Source organism: Aotus nancymaae, unplaced genomic scaffold (assembly GCF_030222135.1).
Source record: "Aotus nancymaae isolate 86718 unplaced genomic scaffold, 86718_ANA_hifiasm-v0.15.2.pri h1tg000014l, whole genome shotgun sequence".
Lineage (NCBI taxonomy): Eukaryota > Metazoa > Chordata > Mammalia > Primates > Aotidae > Aotus > Aotus nancymaae.
Window position 1 is genome coordinate 49,610,055 of NW_026988425.1, and position 17,845 is coordinate 49,627,899.

The window sequence follows — 17,845 nt, forward strand, 5'->3', positions numbered from 1 at the left end:
GACCACAGGCACACACCACCACTCTAAGCTCGTTTTTTTTTTTTTTTTTAATTTTTTAGTAGAGATGAGGTCTAGCTATGTTGCCCAGGCTGGTCTTGAATTGCTGAGCTCAACTGATCCTCCGGCCTCAGCCTCCCAAAATGCTGGATTACAGACGTGAGCCACTGCACCCAGCCCTGAGCTAAGTTTCTTAAGGAAAGATGACAATGGAGTCAAGCACAAAGGCACCTGACAGAGAGCTCTGTTTTTATCATTAGTGTTTTCTGTAAAAAATCATGTCTTATACTTACTTCCTAAAATGTCAAATTTTTGCCTAAATGTGAACTTCAAGAATTCAATTCTCCTTTACTTCACTGAACTTGTCCTACTGATTAATACTACAGCATACTGACTAGTACTGCTCTGTAAGAGATGCAGGTTAGCAGAAACCCTCCACATGAGGTCTGCTTTAAGAGTGACCCAAGTCTGAAAGGCTCTCTTCCTAAGTGACCATGTCCCTTCAGTAATACCATAACCACTAAGCTAACACAGTCACTGTAGAAGTGTTACCTCTCCATGAAGCACCAAGACTTGATGACCATTTGCAGTTCTCATTAATTCCACTAAGGCCATAAAGGCTAAATGACAACCAAGCCTCTGCCACTCTGCCTGAGTGTACTTACCAAAAATATCAAATCAGTTCAATCTATGATAAGAGCTAAAAAGGAGAAGCACATGAAATCACATTTCTTTCATCCTTAGTTCTTTTATTTAAATCTTCCCATTTTTCATTTAGACACTGAATACATGAACCAAAGTTTAGTTCTCTGTATTAGTCAATTTGCTAATAGTTGTCAGCTCTTTAAAAGTCTTTAAGATGCTACAAGGTTCCCAAAGCTATACTTCTGGTAAATGCTATGCCTTAAAAGGAAAAAAAAAAAAAAACTAAACTAGAGTTGACTTTACTTATACTGGCTCTCATATCCCAATTCAGACTATCCTCTGATTCACAAAGTAGTTTTCATTCATAGGAATGGGGTAAAATGGCCACATTTTCAATACACATACCAAGGTTACAGTATAACTTCAAAAGAATTTGCAGAGCTGTGATTTCATTATTACCTGCCCCATACAGTAACTAAACACTTAGCCTTCAATCAATAACCATATAACGCAATGAGCAAATTTATTTTGTACATACAAAGAACCACTATTTCTTTTTCTTTTCTTTCTTTTTTCCTTTCTTCCTTTCTTTAATTCTTTCTTCCTTTCTCTCTTTCTCTTTTTGTAGATGGTGTCTTGCTCTGTTGCTCTGTTGCCTAGGCTGGGGTACAGTGGCACAATCTCGGCTCACTGCACCCTCCACTTCCAGGGTTCAAGCAATTATCCTTCCTCAGCCTCCTGAGTAGCTAGGATTATAGGCACCTGCCACCACACCTAGCTAATTTTTGTATTTTTAGTAGAGAAGGGTTGCCACCATGTTGGCCAGGCTGGTCTCAAACTCCTGACCTCAAGTAATCCGCCTGGCTCAGCCTCCCAAAGTGCTGAGATTACCTGCATGAGCCATGGCACCCTACCTCTATAATCCAATTTAGTCTACACAAAATAATGGAAACTTTTACTGTCTACAAAGCATATTTCTGAATTGGTTGCATTTTTCAATAAGTATTTCTTTCTTTTGGAATAGTATATTTAGTATAGAAATTAAATTCACATATAATAGAATTAGTGTCCAAAACTCACTAGGCTGTGTGTCCTTATTCTCAGAGAAAACAGGCCCAAATATAGAGGCCCAAATTTATTAGAAATGCTATTAACATGTATGTTCATTAATATTAAGGGTTTTTTTTTTCCTCTGACCACAAAACCATGTTAGAAATTATTCTTAGATTTAGAAAAAAAGTTTGTGGGTATTTTTCAGGATACTCAGAGAACAAAATAAAACCATATACAAAGGATAACACCCCATTTTTAAAAATTAAAATATTCATGTGGGCAAATACTAAGTAAATCTACTGTGCAAGGAATTCTGCTAGGTGCTACTATGAATACAAATTGAATAAGGCACAGTACATAATTATAGACAGAATAAATTGAGGTACAAAGAACTCTGAGTGCTCAAAAGAAGAGTTGGTGATGCCTCTGAGTGGTAATATTTGATAAGCCAGCAGTTATGAGAGTCTGCATCTCAGCAGAAGGGGTCTAGGACAAAGACAGAGATTTGGAAATATAGGACCACAGAGGTACAAAACACCGTACAGGATGTATATAAAGAGAAAAGAAGTGCAAGGTGAAGCACACAGCAACAGCAAAGGAAGAACATGAGCAGAGGAAGAAGATCCACTAAGGTAGATTTGGGTAGGCTGAGGGCAGGTCAGGAGAAAGTGACATCACCGTGGCCACATCAGAAAGAGAGGACATTCAGGAGGTGGAGATTGGTCCACAGTGCCCAGTATGGCAACCAATGGGTTTTCAATTGACAGTAAAAGAGGTTTTAATAAGAAAGGGTAACACCAGACTGCAGGTTTTAGTAAGGAAATATAAGAAAATATGCATGAATCTACCACAAATGTGCACTATTCTGAGAAGAGGCTACCATCATCACAGGTCTTAGAAATATGCATGAATCTACCACAAATGAGCACTATTCAAGAGAGGAGGCTGCTATCATCAAAGACCTTAGAAACATTTTAAAATTGATAATAACTAATAGCCAATATTTGCCATATCTCATATAAGCCCATGAGACCTATTAAATCAATGCCATTACCCAATGCCATTTCATCTTCACAATCTATCTAAACCTAAATACAGACCCCTGAAAGGGGATAAAGAGAAAGACCAAACCAAGGGTTGTTCACTGACCCACTTAAGGCTCAAAAAGATCAGCTCTTTCAGATTCCTGTTCTGGAAATATGGAGATTTTAACAAAAACTGAGTAAGTTCAAGGTGGCACGCAGCATTGGGACATGTACAGGGAAAACTGGCTGAAGGAGAAGCTGAGAACAAAGTAGGTCTACAGAGGAGGAAGTGGTGACTAGACTGGCCCCTGAAAGGGCAAAATGGGAAGGTAGCTCTGGTTCTCCACTCCCAGAAGGCCTCAGTGATCTTGCTGTTTGGGGTTACTAGAGTGCCTTGTATCCTTTTCAACAAAGCCCAGTTTTACTTAATCCAGTTAGAAAGAATTTCTACTCCTTGAAACCATGAGAGACTGAGCAAAAACAATTATAATTTAACCATTCCCCCTACTTTGACAACATCTAGGTTATTTTTAATTTTTTGATTACCCTATATGATGCTATAGTAAACATTTCCTAATACAAATTCTTGTTTGTATTTCTAATTATTTCCTTAATATATATTTTTATGTGGAATTAAAAGATATAAACATTAAGTTCCTTGATAAACTATCCCAAAAGGGTTAGTGCACACCACCAACTTACATCACCAGACACAGGGTACAAAAGTGTAGATAAATGCAAACATTTAAATAGATACTTGATATTATCTTTGACATTTCCTGAAGATTTCAAGGCAAAAGTAAAAGAGTCCCCTTTCTTCATTTATCGGTTCAAGTCAAAAATCCTTTTCCTTTTACCTGAAAGATTACATCTCTAAATCCCTTTCATCATTTCTCAAATGACTACACATGTCAAACACTGTTTCTCTTATTACTTGAGCTGTCAGAATTCATTTTTACTCTCCCTCTTTTTTTATTGAGCTATAATTTACATACCATAAAATTCACCCAGTCTAAGTATATATATGTAATTCAATGGTTTTGGTAAATTTATATAGCTATGCAACATCACCACAATCTAGTTTTAGAACATTTTAATTCCCCCTAAATTCCCTTGAGCCTATTTGCATTCAATCACTGCTCCCACTAACAAACCCAGGCAACCACTCATCTGCTTTCTGTCTCTACATAAATTTGCCTTTTCTAGACATTTCAAATAAATGGAATTAGACAATATGTAGTATTTTGTATGTGGCTTTTATCACTCAGTATGTTTTTGAGGTTCATCTGTGTTACAACATGCATTTTGTTCCTTTTTTACTAATTAATAGTAATCACTTGTATGTATATACCACATTCAGTTTATCCAGTCACCAGTTAATGGACACTTAGATTGTTTACAGTTTTGTGCTATTGTAACTAATACTATGAACATTCATAGGCAAGTATTTTTGAAAATATGTTTTCATTTCTAATGGGTAGATACCTACAAGTGGGATTGCTAGGTCATATGGTAAGTTGATGCTTAACTTTTTAAGAAACTGCCAAACTGTTTTCCAAAGTGGTACACCCTCTTTTTACATTCCCACATTCCACTTTTTGATACATTCACTAGTCAGTTAGCCCATGACTCAGACTCTCTGCATAGTTAAGCTCATACTCAGCCATAAATAAACACAACTTTCTATATTTTACCAGGGAATATTTATAATGGTTCAAGAGAGAGCATGTGACACAGTAATTTATTGCTTCCACAAACCAAATACCACAAGAACACTTCGCATCCTTTACTAGAGACAGGAAAGGACAACATATGAATATGGTCACACCACATCTTCTTTAACTTCCTCTTGCGCAAATGCTCAGGATCTTGGAACCATAATACCAATACTAACAAACTCTTTTAGGAATATTGGTGGTGGGGTATCCAGCAAAACTGAGAAACTGGTTAAAAACTCTTTTACATGTGAAGGAAACTCTTCTAATATTAGGGAAAATTATAAAATTGCCTTCATAAAATAATGTTTTAAAGTTCACCTACATAGCACCATGGATATGTTGTTCCTTTTTGTTGCTGAACAGTATTCCATTGTACTAATCTAAAATATAGCAGATGCCCAGGAGAGAGTGGCATGCAACTTCAGAGACCACAGTAGCAAATCACTAAGGGATACATTGCCTCAGGGATAACAGCAGCAGGCAACAGTCTGAAAAATCCTGACACACAGATTGCAGGAGCCTTAGGATTTACTGTGAGATCAGGTACCACCTCAATAGTTTGGAAAAAGAAAAGACCCCATCAGCAGAACAAAAGACTTACAGAATAAAAGAATTGTGTCCACTTGTGAAATATTTCAGGAAATATATTCTTCTCTTAATGTCTGAACAAGAAGAGAAGAATGTGAATGGAGGTTAGAAGCCTGAAGAACCCAGACGTATAGGCCAGACTGTCAAATAATGAAGCTATTATTATGTTGTTAATAAAATTGCTCATAAGATCTGAGAATCAGTACTTTCCACAATGCTGTAGATAGGAAATGCAGCCACACATGAGAATAACATAGGAAATGCAGCTACACATGAGAATAAGTAAACAAGAAAATAAAACTTTTTTTCAATCTAAGAAACTCATCTCCACAGTACTATATTTTCACAATTCTGATAGGCATTTCCCCCATATTTAAGCTATCTCCAAAGGGAGAAATATATATATATATGTATTTTATATATATACATGTGTATGTGTAGATCCGCTCAGGTTCAGAGACAACCAATCACTTCTAAAAAGCCTAGTCACCTACACAGTCTGCTGAGCCACAGGACAAGGAATTAAGTTTGATTTATTGTGAATTCTCAAAATACAGTTATTTTGATCTTTTTTTTCTTTTAGTACTTTCTCAGAAACAGACAAAACTAAACCCACAAACATAACATAACGGTTAAGTTTCCAAAATACTATGTAAAAATGCGTATATAGTTCAGGCATTTAAACTTCAAGTATATAAAAATGAAAATAGAAAAATTTCTAATGGGTTTTTAAAAAATAAAAATAGCCTTCCTTATTTGATAAACAATGTTCAAGGGAGGCTAAAAAACAGAAAATATAGAAGACAAAATGAAAATATCTCATATACTAATAATCCCACTATTCAGAGAGAACCATTACTATTATTCTCCCTCTACTCTCAATATATTACAAAAATCTTTCCATGTCAATAAATATCATGAAAAATTATGAAATGACTATAATATTTCATCACTAGAATAAATCATAAAACAGTCCCATACAGCTGAACTTATTTATTTCCAATTTTCTGCTATAAAAAGTGCTGTAATCAACAGTCTTGTGACTAATTCTCTACATGAAACTTACATTTCTACGATAAATTGCTTCCAGTATAATTTATAGGTCAAACAATATACTCTTTTTAATGCCAATTTTTATCCCTGCCAGATTTGTGTATGAGAACACCTGTTTTCTATGCTTGATAAGCTTGGAAATTCTCACCTTTGCTAATGTTGACAGGCCAAACTGTGTTCTCAGTGTTGCTTTAATATGAACTTCGATTTCCCAAGACTTAACAGTCTTAAGAAATGTTTAATATTAAATAAAGCATTTCTTTATATTTCTTGGCAATTTTCTCCTATCGACAGCTTTCTATTTATGCCCTTTCCCCATTTTTCTTTGAGGTAGTCATCTGTTTTTCCACTAATTAAAAAATATATCAAGAGGTTGGGTGCGGTGGTTCACACCTGTAATCCCAGTACTTTGGGAGGCTGAGGTGGGTGGATTGCTTGAGGTCAGGAGCTCAAGACCGGCCTGGCCAACACGGTGAAACCGCGTCTCTACTGAAAAATACAAAAAATTAGCTGGGTGTGGTGGTGTACACCTGTAGTCTCAGCTCTTTGGGAGGCTGAGGCAGAAGAATCACTTGCACCCAGGAGGCGGAGGTTCCAGTGAGCCGAGATCACACCACCACACTCCAGCCTGGGTAACAGAGCGAGACTCCATCTAAAAAATAAAATAAAATAAAATATATAAAGTGATTAAGACTTTTTCACAAACATCTATGTACATTCCGAGTTTAGGTCACCATGAATAATACAATCACTCTTTAGAAAGAGTTTTATAAGTTGGTCACAAGTACTGCCTATACTGTTATTTTAGGCTAAATATTTTTGCTAAAAGGTTATGCCATAGAGTAATAATGACTTAAGAAAAGCAGCTACTTACAGTCAATACTCAAGTCAATTTAAAATAGCCTATTAAACACACATAAGTTTTCTATCCCAAAACTATACATTTTTAAATCTATACAAAGTATACTTATTCATTGCCACATATGGATTTGAGATTTAACACTAACTTTATTGTCACTATCATTACACTGAAAGTTTGCGTACAAAAAATCTTACCTTTTCCTAGAAATATAAGAATTTATACAAGTACATGTATAATGAATTACCAAGGGGGAAGGTAGACCTACACAAAGCCAAAAATGATGGGAAAAAAGTCTGGTGTGAAATCTAATATAAATCATTAAAACCCAAAAACAAAAACAAAAGGTTAAGCCAAATAATGCAGAAATCTATAGTTTTCTGAATGTGGTACCTTTTTGGATAGCTAAAGAAGAAACAGTCAAGAATATATTTTTTAAAAAGATTATGAACCTTGCATTGTAAAAATAAATCACCACTTTAAAATATAGATTTTCTATCACCCCAAATAATCTAATCAAATTATAAAGCATATGTATATTAGTTACACTAAGCATAAATAATTCACTTTATAGAAATTATTTTCTATGTAAAACAACAGATGTTATACCAAACTATTAAAACAAATCTACCCTAAGAATTTGCAAGAATCCCTCCTTGCACATTCAAGCACATTTAAGGCCCAGAAACTGGCCAAATACTACTTCTTTAATTAAAAATAAATTGGCATCAGGCTGGGCGTGGTGGCTCATGCCTGTAATCCCAGGGAGGCGAGTTGGGCGGATCACCTGAGGTCAGGAGTTCAATATCAGCCTAACCAACATGGTGAAACCCCATCTCCAATAAAAATACAAAAAACTGGCCAGGCACAGTGGCTCATGCCTGTATCCCAGAACTTTGGGAGGCAGAGGCAGGTGAATCATGAGGTCAGGAGATCGATACCATCCTGGCCAACATGGTGAAATTCTGTCTCTACTAAAAATACAAAAAATAGCCGGGTGTGGTGGCACAAACCTGTAGTCCTAGCTACTCGGGAGGCTGAGGCAGGAGAATCGCTTGAACCCGAGAGGTAGAGGTTGCAGTGAGCCAAGATCGCACCACTGCACTCCAACCTGGTGACAGAGCAAGACTCTGTCTCAAAAAACAAAAACAAAAGAATACAAAAAATTAGCCGAGCGTGGTGGTGTGTGCCTATAGTCCCAGCTACTCTAGAGGCTGAGGCAAGAGAATCGCTTGAACCCAGGAGGTAGAGGTTGCAGTTGCAGTGAGCCAAGATCATGCCACTGCACTTCAGCCTGGGCAACAGCGCAAGACTCTGTCTCAAAAAAACCCAAATAAATAAATAATTGGCATTAAAATATTTTTCCAGGTCGATTCTAATAGCAAACTCACAGGAATTAATACCCAAGAACTCAAGGATTCATAGCAAGTCTTTTTCCACTCCTTAAAAAAAAAATTAGCCCTACTGCTCTTTATTTAAGCTGCTTGATATTATAATACTATAACTCAAAAATATTTGTTATAAAGATAAGTAAAAAAAAACAAGGCAGAAAACTCAACCTGTAGTGTACTCATAATGATATAAAAACTGTCAAACTAGGTTGGGCGTGGTGGTTCACGCCTATAATCCCAGAACTTTGGGAGGCCGAGGCAGGTGGATCACCTGAGGTCAGGAGTGTGAGATCAGCCTGGTCAACATGGTGAAGCTCAGTCTCTACTAAAAATACAGAAATTAGCCAGGCATGATGGTACATGCCTGTAGTCCCAACTACTTGGGAGGTCGAGGCAGGAGAATTGATTGAACCTGGGAGATGGAGGTTGCAGTGAGTCGAGATTGTGCCACTGCACTCCAGCCTGGGCAATAGAGCAAGATTTCATCTAAAAAACAAACAAACAAACAAACAAAAAAACTGTCAAACTAAAGGAAACATCAAAATGCTACCAGTAGTTGTCTTCAGTAAGTAGAACTAAGGGTTGTTCATTTTCCCTTTCTACTTTATAATAATATTTTTTAATTAATAAAAAGATTATGGGCCAAGTGCATGTTGCCAGGTGGCCAACAGAGCAAAACCCCATCGCCACTAAAAATACAAAAATTAGCTGGGTGTGGCAACAGGCACCTGTAATTCCAGTTACTTGAGGCTGAGGTGGGAGAATCGCTCGAACCCAAGCTGAGGCGGGTGGATTCCTTAAGGTCAGGAGTTCAAGACCAGCCTGGCCAATATGGCAAAACCCCGTCTCTACACAAAAATTAGCTGGGTGTGGCAGCGCACACCTGTAGTCCCAGCTACTTGGGAGGCTGAGGCAAGAGAATCACTTGAACCCAGGAGGTAGAGGTTGCAGTGAGCCAAGATTGCACCATTGTATTTTAGCCTGGGCTACAAGAGTAAAACTCTCTCTCAAAAAAAAAATTATGTGTTATTTTTACAATTAAAATAATTTATTCACTCTCAAGCAACTATCTCCTCAACTACAGGGGCAGTTAAAAAAAAACTATCTGGCAATAGTTGCTCAAAATCATGGTTACCACAACTACTTAGTACTTCATTTAAGCACAGTAACACCATCTATTGTCATCTAAGTGGCAGTACTTCCCTGCATACTATTTCTCATTAGCTGAATGGCTGAAATTTAAGTTACCAGTTATGATAGGACTTATTTCTTAGAAAAAGAAGTATCTCCTTAAATTAAATGCTAGATTTTTCTATCCTTTTACTCCCATAAAAGTAGCTATAATCAAATTAGAATTGTAAGAATATATTAATACTTAAATATCTTAGAACATAATAAAAATCCTGGATCCCTTCACCTTCAAAATACTGAGCTGAAGACCATTAGAAAAAAATCTACCAGGCAAAAAGAATGAACTCAGATATATAAACTGGAAAAACAAACAACTAGGTTATTATTATTAGCCAATTTGGGGGCAAAATAGAGAGAGAAAAGCCAGCCACTCCTACTGCAGAACAAGGCTGCTGAGTTTACTAAGACTACAGTTTTGTCAGTCATATATCTAAGAAAGCCATGTGACAAAAGACAGGTGGCCAGAGGAGAAGTAAGGTGTGATACGCTGCACTGCCAAGACACTCAAAGAGGAAAATCTTCACCCTCCTCCTTCCCTTTTATTTCCAAGTCACATAAAATGACAATGGCAAGATTTAGGAATGAGAGCCAAGCCATCCAAAAAAGTAGGCACAATATCCCAAGTGGCAATCTTAACCTAGTTTGTGAATCTTAATCTAGAATGAAAGTTTTTACTTAAAACAGTGAAACCCAATAGTATCCTACAAACTGATAAACTATCTGAAGTACAGTACACAGTAAGAAATAGTGATTTTGTTTTATTGGGTTTTTTTTTTTTCCGAGACAGAGTTTTGTTGCCCAGGCTGGAGTGCAATGGCGTGAACTTCGTTCACCACAACCTCCACCACCCAGGCTCAAACAATTCTCCTGCCTTGGCCTCCCTAAGTGCTGGGGTTATAGGCACAAGCCACCGCGCCCAGCCAATGGTGACATATTTTAATGTATTCCGATAATTTTATTTTGCATATATATTTGTGGTCTTTCTGCTGAGTTTGTTTTCTCAAATTTAATATGCAAACGTTTTCCTTTTCCATGGCCTCAATTTCCACTTAATAGCATGATAAAGCAAGCATAATCTTAGTTTCGGCTCTGCCATACAATAGCTTACTGGGCTTTAACAAGTGTCTGGGCCTAAGTTTCTTCAGTTGTTTACTGAGATGAGTTGGTCCAAATGACTGAAAAAGACTCCCTATTCAAAAACAATCATTCTATAATTCTTCAGTATGGCATCAAGTTGTCCTGGGCAATATCCACTTTTAACTGGAGAAACACTGCTCCTGGACTAAAACAGTGGGTATATTCCTCAAGCATCATTCACTATATCAACATTGGTGAAGACAGTACTATGGATTTACCCCCATCCCAACTCCATCACTTCATCCAACCTCCAGCACAACAAACCCATCACTACCTACTTATTTATTTACTTACAGAGGAAATGGGCAAGCCAACCCCCACTAGGATGAGGACAGTGGATGTGACGGTACTGTCATGGTACGGATAGTTGATGCTGTTGTCTTTACAGAAAAAGCCTCTCTGAAATGGATATATTTGGCCCAATTTTAGAACAGCCATAGGCATGGAAGCTGTTGGGGAAGGGAAAAAAAGACATATATGATTAAATTCAATTCACTTCATTATGAAGTAAAGTCTACTGAATGGGATGCAAATGCTAACCATATTTTGCCCTCTCTGGAGATGGATCTCCATTATATCCAAGAGCAAAGATTAAGGAAATCATGCAGCATCATTTGCTTGTCCATATCAGCCCCATCTTTTTCCAAGTATAAATACTCTTACTTGTACTGACCTCCGATTTAAAAACAATCAATAAAACAGACTTCCACATTCTTTTTTTTTTTTTTTTTGAGACAGAGTCTTGCTCTGTGGCCAAAGCTGGAGTACAGTGGCACAATCCCAGCTCACTACAACCTCTGCCTCCCGGGTTCAAGCAATTCTCCTGCCTCAGCCTCCCAAGTAGCTGGGACTACAGGCACGTGCCATCACACCCAGCTAACTTTTTGTTTTTGTTTTTTAATTAGTGACGGCGTTTCACCACGTTAGCCAGAATGGTCTTGATCTCCTGACCTTGTGACCTCGGCCTCCCAAAGTGCTAGGATTACAGGCATAAGCCACCGCACTCGGCACAATTCATTTTTTTTTTTTTTTGAGATGGAGTTTCGCTCTTCTTACCCAGGCTGGAGTGCAATGGCGCGATCTCGGCTCACTGTAACCTCCGCCTCCTGGGTTCAGGCAATTCTCCTGCCTCAGCCTCCTGAGTAGCTGGGATTACAGGCACGCGCCACCGTGCCCAGCTAATTTTTTGTATTTTTAGTAGAGACGGGGTTTCACCGTGTTGACCAGGATGGTCTCGATCTCTTGACCTCGTGATCCACCCGCCTCGGCCTCCCAAAGTGCTGGGATTACAGGCGTGAGCCACCGCGCCCGGCCCCAATTCATTTTTAACTGAATTGCTTAATATTCAACTGTGCTTAAGAAAAAAGGCAAAATTCCATAAATAAATTCAGCAATTAATATCATAACAGCCAAATGTAATCCAGGAGAAGAAACACATAAAATTTGCTTCACACTGGAATTTTTAAATTTTTTTCTACATTAGAATTTAAACTAATAGGGTTAGAAAACAATAGAAACCAACCAGGCACAGTGGCTCATGCCTGTAATCCCAGCACTTTGGGAGGCCAAGGCAGTCAGATCACCTGACGTCAGGAGTTCAAGACCAGCCTGGCCAATATGGTGAAACCCCATCTCTACTAAATATACAAAAATTAGCCAGGCGTGGTGGTGCACTCCTGTAGTCCCAACTACTAGGGAGGCTGAAGCAGGAGAATCATTTGAACTTGGGAAGCAGACATTGCAGTGAGTTGAGACTGCACCACTGCACTCCAGCCTGGGTGACAGATCAAGACTCCATCTCAGGAAAAAAAAAAGAAGAAGAAGAAAGAAAGAAAACTATAGAAACTGTAAGTATATATTCAGTAATAAAAATAGAAAGCTTTTTGTTTTCTAAAGACAAACACTGGGTTTTATTAGCCCTGGCAAGGCTCTAAAACCACTTTTAACAAGTTATACAGAAATAATTTTCAGTTGAAATTCTGCACCTAAATAAAATGACCCTGAAAGACCAAAGTTAAATCATTTAAATTAGTGGCTTCTTAAGCTGTTCAAATTTACCATGTTTTTAGGCTTTGTTTTATACAATTCAAACATTCAAGAATCTACTCACTCACTATATCTGCAATACTAAGCCATACTTAGGGAAGACAAATTAGTATAAAACAAATACTAAAATTCAAGAACCTAAACTGTATATGTAGAAAAAGAATGTATACCCAGTAAATTGTTTAAAAAGAAATCCCAAGGTAGATTTTTTGGGGGAAATGATGAAACTGTTCTGTATCCTGACTGAGATGGTAATTCCACAACTCTTTTATTGCATGTAAAGTTAAGAAGGAATACCATAAAAGGCAGAAATATGCCATAAAAATAGAAATATAATTACTAAAATGGCATAGAAGTACCTATAGGAATTCAGAGGTCAACACAAACTGAAGGAGTTAGAAAAGACTATTAAAGAAGAGGCAACTGAATTGAACTTGAAATGACAAGTAAAACACAGGCAATAGGGAGGAGCACAGTGAAACCATTTAGTGCGGCAGAGGGAGGCAGGGAAGCATCAACAAGAGCACAAAGGAAATGAGCAAGATGTTTTCAAGGTACATACATTTTGTAGCCAACATGTATTGCATGCTTGCACATGCTGGGAGCTAGGCTACATAGATTAACTCAGTCCTTACCTCAGCTCTGTGAGGTACTTATTATCACTGCTCGCTTTTTTCATACAATGTTGTTAAAGCTTAGAGAAATGAGGAACATTGCTCAAACTAGAAAGTGGTGGAACCAGGATTCCAACACAAGCTATCTCTTTCTAGAGTCAGGGAATATACGACTTCCCATGGAGACAAGTGATCTGTCTAGGTTAACAGGTTAGAATTGTAGCAAAGAAAATATGATTGGGAGAAGGTGAACCTGTCCTTTAAAAACGTCACTCAGTATAATACATGTCATGTTCATGATAAAAACTCAAAGTAGGCTGAGTACGGTGGGCCAGACCTATAATCCCAGCATGCTGAAAGGCTGAGGTAGGAGGACCCCTTGAGTTCAGGAGTTCAGGAGCTCAAGACCAGGCTAGACAATATATTGAGACTCATCTCTACAAAAAAAAATTTTTAATTGTCTGGGCGTGGTGGCGTGTGCCTGTAGTCCCAGCTACTCAGAAGGCTGAGGCAGGAGGAACTCTTGAGCCTAACAGGTAAAGGCTTCAGTTAAGCCATGTCATACCACTGCACCCCAGCCAGGGTAACAGAGCAAGATTGTGTCTCAAAAAAAAAAAAAAAGAAGAAGAAAAAACTGAAAGTTAATGGAATCTATTATTTGCTATAGATTATCTCTGAATTCTGCAATTCTGTGGTTTTTAATGGGAATAACAGTGCTTGGGATTTTTGTGTTTATTAAAAGATTATGGGAGCCAGGCATGGTGACTAATACCTGTAATCCCAGTGACTCAAGAGGCAAAGGCGGGAGGATCACTTGAGGCCAGAAGTTCAAGGCCAGAAGTTCAAGACCATTCTGGACAACACAGCAAGACCTTGTCTCTAAAAAATATTTTTAAAAATTAGCTGGGTGGCCAGGCGTGGTGGCTCAAGGCTGTAATCCCAGCACTTTGGGAGGCCGAGGCGGGCAGATCACCAGGTCAGGAGATCAAGACCATCCTGGCTAGCACAGTGAAACCCTGTCTCTATTAAAGATACAAAAAATTAGCCAGGCATGGTGGCACGCACCTGTAGTCCCAGCTACTCAGGAGGCCGAGGCAGAAGAATCACTTGAACCCAGGAGGCAGAGGTTGCGGTGAGCCAAGATTGTGCCGCTGCATTCCAGCCTGGGCAACAGAGCAAGACTCCACCTCAAAAAAAAAAAATTAGCTGGGCATAGTGGTACACACCTATAGTCCCAGATAATTAAGAAGCTGAGGCAGAAGGATCAATTGAGCCTGATAATTCGAAGCTACAGTAAGCCACGATTATGCCACTGTATTCCAACATGGGTGACAGAGCAAGACTCCCAACTCCAAAGAAAGAAAAAGGATTGTGGGTTTAAAACACTTGGAAAGGACGTAAGCTTGTAGGAAATAAAATATCACTGTCCTCTTTTGCTCAGGGCCAGCAACACGGTAAAATGAGGGATTTTAGAAATTAACTTCCAGGAAAAAAACAAAAAGTGAAAGAGCAAGAAAGGCATGTATTTACAGTTTTGAAGTAAACTACCAATTAGGTGATAAGTAGTGTGTAGACAGTGGAAATAGAATAGGATGCACAGAAGAATGTTTTGAATACAGAAAAGATACAAAACTTGAGGACTGACCACAAATACTGAGGCAGACCTGAATTTGGCACTTCAGGGTTTGGACGTATAAAGAATGAAAGTTCCATTGACAGAAATGAGAAGTTGCGGGGGGAGCTCATTTATGGTGGAAGAATATTAGTTTAATATTGAGAATATTACTTTTGGGGCAACCTAGCATCTCCCTAAATGCTCGGCCTCATCTTCCACTGTCTTTTAAAAGGTTCCAATCACACTGCACCACTTGCTGTTGCCAAAATATACTATGCTTTCAAAACTAGGTTTCATAGGGATTTGAAATGCTCAGCCTTCTACTGGGGATAGTTGCTCTCTCATTTCTCCTTCAAGTCCAAGCCAGGCACTCCCTTCTTATGTCCTATGGCACCATGTACATATGTCTATCACACTGTACTTTAACTTGTTTTTTATGTGTGTGTCAGCAACTCTGAGGGCAAAGGCTACCTTTATCATTTTTGTATCCTTTGCAACAGGAACACAGTTAGATCTGAACAAAAATTTATTAAATGGCTAACAAAATTCAGGGTAAAGATGAGAAGTACAGAAAGACGTATAAGTTGTCGGCATTAGAATTTGCAACTTAAGCTAGGAAAATGAAACAGTTCTCATAGAAGGCAAATAAAGACTAAAAGAGACAAAGCAATCAGCTAAGGACTAATATCCATAGGAAAGTCATGAAAGAGGCTACAGGAGGAGAGGAAGAAAGGATGCTCACGGGCTCCAAGGGGCAGGGGCTATGTCTGTCTTGTTCAGCAACACAGTCTGGCCATTTTTTAAACAAAAGAATGGATGAACAATAGAGAAGTAGGACAATGCTGTGATACAAAAACCAAAGCTCAGAGTCTCTAGTACATGGTAAATCTAGTATGTCAAATGCTAAGACACCAAGGAGCATGAGAACTGACTAAAGACTGAGGTCTTTACTGAGAATATACTGTACCATCTCTACTAATACAACAATGGTATCTTTATAAAGTAACTTCAGTATTGAGCATTATTCAATATTGGGTTGTCACTGTCTAAGCATGCCTTTCTTCAAGTTAAATATGTCAAAATTATGTCCCCTATTGCTAATACGTATTACACACACACATAGAGGCATGTCCATCCCTCCAGAGTAAACAGATACCTCTATTCCAAGAAGCAATGGACTAGTCTTTATCTGCTATTGAGATTGGTTTTTTTGGGTTTGTTTGTTCGTTTGTTTGTTTTGAGACAGAGTCTCACTCTGTCTCCAGGCTAGAGTAGAGCAGAGGTACGATCTTGGCTCACTGCAACCTCTGGCTCCCAAGTTCAAGTGCTTCTCCAACCTCAGCCTCCTGATCAGTTGGGACCACAGGCACATGCCACCAAACCTGGCTAACTTCTGTAGTTTTAGTAAAGATGGGGTTTCACCATATTCGCCAGGCTGGTCTTGAACTCCTGGCCTCAAGTGATCCACCTGCCTTGGCCTCCCAAAGCACTGGGATTACAGGCATGAGCCACCGCATCCAGCCGAGATTATTTTTAATTTTAATTTTTTAGAGTAGTGATGAGAGTTCTATGTTAAAGTTAGTGTTCTAGGAAGATTCTTCTCCTAATAAACACTTTTTTTTAGGACAGATATATTGTTTCCTTAATATCTAAAGGACATAGATACTGTTTTGACCCTTATCGTAGTTCTAGGATATTTTTCTCTTAATTAAAATTTCCTTAAGAGGGGTCACTTTTAAAATTATGTAATAATTTTGCAATGAACTTTCATCTGTTACAATAGATTCACAGTAGTTCATTTATGCATGTTATTACCAGAAAACAAAGTGTTTTAATTTTCTTACATATGTCTTTCTTACATATGCACTTTCTACCCTTCTTCACTCAGCACTATGCCCCACAAAGCTGACTTATAGCCTGTATCTATGGGCTGTGTCACCCTCTCTCTCCAGTTAGGTTTGGCCAATGGAGGGGCAGGGATGGCACCGGCAGAAGTCAAAGAACAAAAGGAGTATGGGAAAGCCTCCCCTCCTGCAGAGCTACTGGGTATTAGGGGTGTAGCAGTGAAGGAGAAGGCACTGGCAGGAGTCAGAGCACAGAGAACATGGAACAGAGCATTTATTTCCCTGGCTTCCCTCCTGCAAGATCACTGTGGATATTAATCCTTTAACTGGAACTATAGCTGCTGTCAGGCAGCCTTCTCCACACAGCTCTCTTTTTGGGGTAGCACTCCTTCTCTTTGCCCCTCAGGTCTAAGGGGCAATATTCCCATCCTCTCTGTTGCTAGCCCAGGATACTACAATATCTCATTGATTTTTTAAACTCTGCCCACCTATTTTTGAATAGTTCCTTCATTTAATCCTCTTCAAATGATCCAGCTAGAATATGCCATCTGTTTCCTATCAGGGTCATGGATGACAGTGCCACATACATATTCTGATCTTGCTAAACACAACTGTTAGGTATGTATGTCTGCTCTTAGTACACTACTTCTATGATATGTTGAGGAAAATAGACACATGAATATCTGGATAGATGTAAACAGATGTTTCCATATTATCCTCAATTCAGTGATAACTGAAATCTCTCCCATTTTATTAAATATATGTCACATATACTTCCTCAAATATATGCTATTATAAAATATTCCAATGGAATAAATCTAAAATGCATTTTACAAAGAGAAAGACTAAATTAGATCAATGTTAATCTCTAATATGTAGAAGGTAATGAAAAAGAAGTGCTAAATTTACTTTTTGAAAAGAATGAAATAAAAATCAAAGTTATTAAAGTGACTACACTGATTCCCGTACCCACTCCCCCAATTTTCTCTAAAAATCTCATTTCAGACATTTAAGTGAATATTATGCTACATAACAGGGAAACTCAGATGTCCATCCCCTTATTCATTCA

At 38.3% G+C, this 17,845-nt stretch overlaps 1 protein-coding gene across 3 annotated transcripts in view; it reads right to left on the reverse strand.

Annotated features, from left to right (window-relative positions):
• PLPP1 (phospholipid phosphatase 1) overlaps positions 1-17,845 on the reverse strand; it is a 103,027-nt gene that overhangs the window by 50,638 nt on the left and 34,544 nt on the right. The window contains exons 1-2 of one of the 3 annotated variants that reach the window (XM_064375980.1): positions 14,383-14,468; positions 10,952-11,106 (exon numbers count right to left, since the gene is read on the reverse strand). The exons of 1 other annotated variant lie outside the window; for it this stretch is intronic. In XM_064375980.1, the coding sequence (XP_064232050.1) occupies positions 10,952-11,101 (150 nt within the window). In that variant the 5' untranslated portion in view covers positions 11,102-11,106; positions 14,383-14,468. Of the gene's footprint in view, positions 1-10,951; positions 11,107-14,382; positions 14,469-17,845 lie in introns of those variants that run through there. One more of the 3 variants, XM_012457307.2, reaches the window with a different exon arrangement.